This window comes from Macrotis lagotis, chromosome 1, assembly GCF_037893015.1.
Source record: "Macrotis lagotis isolate mMagLag1 chromosome 1, bilby.v1.9.chrom.fasta, whole genome shotgun sequence".
Classification (NCBI taxonomy): Eukaryota; Metazoa; Chordata; class Mammalia; order Peramelemorphia; family Peramelidae; genus Macrotis; species Macrotis lagotis.
In genome coordinates, this window is record NC_133658.1 from 844,984,700 (window position 1) to 844,991,356 (window position 6,657).

Consider the following 6,657-nt stretch of genomic DNA (forward strand, 5'->3'; position numbering starts at 1 on the left):
GAACTGTGAAGTCCTCAAGTTGTAGCATCAACTTATTATTCTTCAAATAAATGATTGGTAGATCTTTGGATTGGTCTAACTATTCTTGAAATTCCTGAAGGTGCCCCCCAAATTATTCACTTTTATTTATACCCATTGACCCACCAAACTGAAAACTAAGTGAGTTGCTAAATTGAAGAAAGGTTAAAAAAAAAAAACAAAATCAACTCCTAGATTTATATTTGTGACACAGAACCAAGGTTTTTGTCTCAAGTACCTTCTAATGTATTACTGGGATTATACAATTTAACTATTTCACCAAAGAAGAACCCTCTAAAAATAAAAGACTAAAGTAGACATCAGAAATTTTCCCATCATTGCTAGTCTCTAAATGTTCATCAGGCAGCACTAAAAGATATATTTTCAAAAGATTCTTCTGAATGGGATTATAATTAATGGTGACTGTTGGACATGGGGTATATTTTCCTAATCTCAAAAAATATATTTTGCCTTTTTTATTTCTGAACAGGTTCCATTGATTCTGATTCATTGGTTTTGGCCCTCAAACTATAAGATAATGATTTCTAATGACATAGCCCTGGGGCTCCTTTTTCTTTCTCAGACTGGATTTGGAGCACTGGGAAACTCCTTTCTCCTGGGCCTTTACACTACTACCTTCCTCTTTGGTTTTAGGCTCAGAACCATAGACTTGGCTCTTACTCACCTGGCTTTTGTCAATGACTTGGTACTTCTCTCCAAAGGGATCCCTCAGATAATGATTGCTTTGGGGCTCAACCTTTTCCTAGATGATGTGGGATGTAAGTTTGTGTTTTACCTTCACCGAGTGGCCCGGGGACTTTCTCTTTCTACCACCTGCCTTCTTAGTACTTACCAGGCAATCATCATTAGTCCTAGGAGCTTCAGATGGACAGAACTCAAAGCCAGAGTTCCAAAGTACATTGTCCACTTATGCTTCTTGTGTTGGATTTTTCATCTGCTGATAAATTGTCTTGTTCTTATATATATTAAAGGATCAAAAAGAAGCAAGAACATCACTGAAATACAGAATTTCATTTATTGTTCTGTTATATCTTATGGTTCAGCTAATATTGCACTATATGTATTCACAATTTCTCTTCCTGATATTGCATGTATGGGAATCATGGTCTGGACTAGTGGATATATGCTGTTTATCCTTTACAGACACCACCAGAGAGTCCAGTACATTCATGGCAACAATTTCACAACAAGAGATAGCCCTGAAAATAGAGCCACCCAAACTATCTTGTTACTGGTCATCATGTTTGTCTCCTTTTACTCACTGAATTCTATCTTGGCATTGCTTTCTCATTTTAAGAGGTCATCTCCCTGGCTGGTTCATATATCTGTTTTCCTGACTTCCTGCTTTCCATCTTGCAGCCCTTTTGTTCTAATTTTTTGTGACTCTCAAATCCCCAAGTACTACTTTGCACTCTGGAGAAAGAAAAAACTCCTATTCTGATACAATCCTGATATTCTACAGTTAGATGATAGAATAGATAGACTCACTGGGTAAAAAAAAAAAGTAGATTTCAAATTACAATTTCAAATTCGATTATATAGCACAACTCGTTTAGTCAATCTGCAATTGATGGACATTCCTTTAATTTCTGATTCTTTGTCACAATAAAAAGAACTGCTATAAATATTTGTGTGCCTATATGCCCTTTGCCTTTTGGTTTTTTATCTTCTTTGAATACACACTAGCAGTGGCATTGCTGTATCAAAGAGTATGAATGTTTTTTTAGGCCATTGGGCATAGTTCCAAATTGCTCTCTAGAATAGTTTAATTAATAGTTTAATTCAATTTAACTTCACCAAAATTGAATTAGTCTCAAGTTTCCCACATCCCTTCCAACAATTATTATTTTCCTTTTCATCATGGTAATCAGTTTGGATGGTTGTGAGGTGGTATCTCAGTTATTTTCATTTGCATTTCTCTAATTGATAATGATTTAGAGCATTTTTTTTCATATTTCTATGGATACCTTTGATTACTTCTTTCTGTGTTAAGTTCTTCTGTCTACCAGGGGTTAGAGAGAAAAAAGAAACACACATACACTCAGGTGGGGGGTACTAGCAGGACACTAGCAGAGCCATTTAATAAAAGTATCAAACAGTTCTTATAGAAGAAAACCACAAAATTGGCATACTGGATAAAAACAATGTTGTAACTCTAACTTGCACAGGATGTAGTCTAGCAGGATGTAACTCAGGTCAAGAAGTTCAGGAACAGGACTATCAACAAGTGAAGCCACAAATGATGCAGTTGTGTTATCAAATCAGAGTTCCATGGAAAGTCTTCAGCTTGAGGGTCAGCAGAGCTTAGGTCATTTAGTCATAACTGACTTTCTAATCCAAACTCATTGGAGTAGCTCTCAGCACTTTCCCCTTTTCTGTTTACACAACAAGCTCACAATTGCCCAAAGTGAGTTATACGATTCTGAATTCTGTTGATAGCATATATCGTAGCTTTGGTTACAGAAAAAAAAATATTTTGATTAAATTTGGAAAACAGCAAAGTAGAAACATCAAGAGACTCAATATAAGATGCAACTGTATAATACTCTGGGTTCAATGCCCAAAGAGAGTGGGATGTTGAAACCAATTAATTATCTTATCGGCTGTCTTTTCAGAAATAAAGTCTCACTGGGAGGCTTCTTGACTGTCTTTAGCCAACTTACACAAATTATCAGTACCAAAAGACAGTTTTTAAAATGTGAAACAAAGAGCAAATGATCAATATCATAATTACAACAAAAGCTGAAAACAGAAATAATACCATGTAACCATGTACTAATTACAGATGGAGAAGACAACAAATAATACAATATCTTGCTCAAATCTATATATTTTCCCCCTAACACAAATTATTCATTACAAATGTTTGTAATGCATTAACCAAACGATAAAGATTTTCATAATCTTCTTCTGAGCCTTAAATGCTCTAGTAACATTTTATGACAATTCTTGAGTATATTTTGCTTCCATCTTTTTCTTATTCATCACTTCTTTACATAAACATGCTCAAATAATGCAATTGTAACCGTTAATATTATTTCCCCCACTTTTTCTCAGCAATGATCACAAATTCCTTTATATGGGGGTGTTATACTATTTAAGCCAGAAAAATTATACCTAGTATCTCTTCTTTGATATTTCCAATAGTAAAATAATTTTCAGCTTCCCCATTAAAACAACTTCAGTCATACTTTTCTCTCCATAGTATAGTTTTGATTATAAGTCAAATATTCAGTTCCTTTTGCAGTCCCCAAATTGTTCATGATTAATATAAGCATCACAAGTTGTTCTATAAATCAATTTTGTGCTTTCCTTTTGCATGGTCTGTCCTTTTCCTCTTATGCTTTTTTTTATTGATTTTTTAAATGTGGGTTATTCGTTTTCTGTATTACTTGATCATCTCGTTTGCACTGTCTGATGTTTTTTTTCTGGCATCCAGAGAGATTTTCCATCTGTGGACAAAACAAAAACATACCCTCGACCCCAGGTTAGTAATTAGTCAAGTCCTTTCCAATGTCCATCTTTTCTATCCTTCCACATTACTCTATGAGTACTATTAAGGGTATTTATTATGTTATCTACGGTAATTTTGTAAACAAAGTGTTTTTCAGCCATGGGTTTTATTTTTATCATCCAAAGTCAAATAATTAATGAATACAAAGCTTTATTTGGTTGTCATCTGGTATCTGCTCTCCCATATTCCCCCTTTTCTGTTTATGTGGGAATATTTTTAACAACCTATTATTCCTCTCAATTATAGCTTGATCCATGAGATTATAAGGAATACCTGTAATATGTTTTATACTGTAATATAGACAGAATTGTTTAAATGCCATAGAAGTATATCCTGGGTCATTATCTGTTTTATGGATTATGGTATTTCTGCAAAGCAATAGAATAAATGATCAATCACACCTTGAGTAGCCTCTGAACTTGTTACTGTTGCCATTGTATATGAATTAATGTATCTGCAGTAACATGAATTGATTTCATTTTTCCAAAAGGTGTATGATGAGTCACATCAATCTGCCATAGCTCATTAGAAGTGAGGCCTCTGGGATTCTTAAAATAATTTGGAAGGGTGGGTAAATACCCCTTTATGTACAGGATTTTACTATATATTCCTTACTTGCTTTCTGGTATCAGTAAATCATTTAAAATAAAAAAATATGAGCAGTAGCAAAATTAAAAGGGAAACACAGAAGCAGGAAAGTTCTATGAAAGTCATATTTAAATTAATATACTTTTAGTACAACAAAGTATGTGAAATCAAAGTTCACCATTTCATAGACAATCCTCTTTTCTAGTAATAGGAAGTAAGAATTAGCATTTACATAATACCTACTAGTTTTTATATAACACTTATTTATACAGTACTTACCAGGGCAACCAGATGGCATAGTGGATAGAGCATGAGTCCAAGAGTCAGATGACATGAGTTCAAATTCAATCTCAAAAACCTCAAAAATGGTGTTCTATCCACTGTGCCACCTTGCTCCCTCGATAGATCCAGGATTAACAAAGAATCCTTAAATTTATGACTAAATGGAACAGCGGCAGAGATAGACACAGATGAGGAAAATGATAAATGAAGGTTAAAAAATGTACCTTGACTATTGATTAGAAACAAGAAACTGAGACATGATTTTTCAATGAAGTACAGCTGAATTAGAGAAAGACATGAATAAGAAGGAATTGCATTGGAAGACTATAAAGAAGCCCAGAGACTGAATCTGAGGAAAGGAAGTAAAATAACAGCTGATTAAAAAAGTAATAGCAAAAAAAATAAATAACAAAAAATGAGGAATCCTATAGAAATAGAAGGATTTTATTTGAAGGTGAAATTTAAAAATTCAGTGGAGTAAATTCCACCCCCCCTCCATACATACACACACACACACACACACACACACACACACACACACACACATACCAAAACAAACAGAATAAACCAAGACAATCAATAAGAAGGTAAAAGAACATGAGAAGCAACAAAGTAAAAGAAGGGATTATGAGAAGAAAAGAGACTAGAGTAGGAAAATGAAAAATCTAAAGATAAAAAGAGAAGTTCAAAGTTCAACTGGCAACATAGAACCTCTTCTGATGTCCCCAGAATCTGATGCCTTCCTGGACAGCCTCCCACCAATGAACAACATTTTATATGTTGCATGTAATTTGAATATTCTTGGGTGGAAACATAGTTTTGCTCGGTGTAATATAAGCTTGTTGATGGCACAGATTGTTTCCTCTTGGTTCTTCTATTCCCTCTAATTAACAAAGCATCTGATCCATATGAAACATTTAATGAAGTTTTGTGAAATGAATAATTAAATGTAAATAGAGGGGTTGGGAGGGGAGAATGAGAAGCAGAGTAACAGAGAGGGAGAAGGACAGGAAAGATAAAGGATGACTGAACTCCTTAGGGGGTTCTTACACATAAAGAAAAGAGATTAAAGCAAAAGTCCTACAGGCTAACAGAAAAAGCTGATAAGAAATAAAAATCTTAATGAGCCCAGAGTAGATATATCAGAACTTAAAAGACAAAGAGGAACTAGAGCAAGGAGAGTAACATTTGTGCTGGTACAGGAGGAATAACTAACATCAGAAATCCAGAAAGCTCCTCCACTGTTCCAGTGTATCTTGGATACAGGCTAGGGTGTGTGTGTTTGTGTATGTGTGTGTGTGTGTGTGTGTGTGTGTGTGTCTGTGTCTGTGTCTGTGTGTGTGAATATGTGTGTGCTTGTGTATATCTATGTGCTTGTGCCTGTCTGTGTGTATATAGAGGGAAAAACCTAGATGATCTTCTAAAGGCTTAAATATGATCCTTTCTATTTCCTAGTACTTGTGTCTACACAAGATTGATTTGCTGGAAGAAAACATATTACTCCAAAACTCTATTTTTAGGCTTAGACATAAAGCATCATCATCAGTATGATTTTTACTGATGGCAGAAATAGAAGTTCTATGATCCCTTATTTTTGTATTTGTGAGTACAGTGTATGCCCATTCATGTGAGAGACCAGCATATATTTATTCATAGGATATTTACTGAAACAAGAACTCATCACCCCCAGAAATATGATTATCATGTCTTGTGTAGAAAATATGACAGTCTACCAGGGGAGTCAGAGTTGTCTCATAGAAAATAAACTTTTGGACCAGGTGCAAATTGCTATCAAGAGTGAGAATTCCCCTCAGTAATTACTAAAAGATAATGAGGAAACATAGTCAAGTTGCCAATGTCAACTGGGAGAGAAACTTTCCTGAGTTTTTTGGCATAGGAGAGTCAAATAGTAACACAAACACAGGAAAAATAGAGACAATTGAAACCCAAACAGGGAGAGCCTCAGATTTTGTCTCTATGGCTAAGACTGATCTCAGATTTCCTAAACCCACAAGGTTCCTTTACGGTCTTTCCAGACCCAAGGTTGCTACTCTTACCTTTCATCTAAATATGTTCCTTGGATAAAAATTAACAAATGCCTTCTGCATGTGCTTTTATAAAGAAAAGAGATTCATGACATTCTGCCTTAGTTACTACAAGCCTTCCTAGGTTTCTCTGAAGTTGTCCCTTTTGTCATTTCTGATATTTTATTTTTTATTCTGTCTTTATTTTTA

General features: G+C 34.7%; 1 protein-coding gene across 1 annotated transcript; it reads left to right on the forward strand.

Moving 5' to 3' along the window:
- The first annotated feature begins 556 nt into the window (after positions 1–556).
- On the forward strand, positions 557–1,648 carry LOC141508058 (vomeronasal type-1 receptor 4-like). The gene is made up of 2 exons (XM_074216321.1): positions 557–1,458; positions 1,588–1,648. The coding sequence occupies exons 1-2, from the start codon at positions 557–559 to the stop codon at positions 1,646–1,648; spliced, it is 963 nt and encodes a 320-aa protein (XP_074072422.1).
- The last annotated feature ends 5,009 nt before the right edge of the window (positions 1,649–6,657 follow it).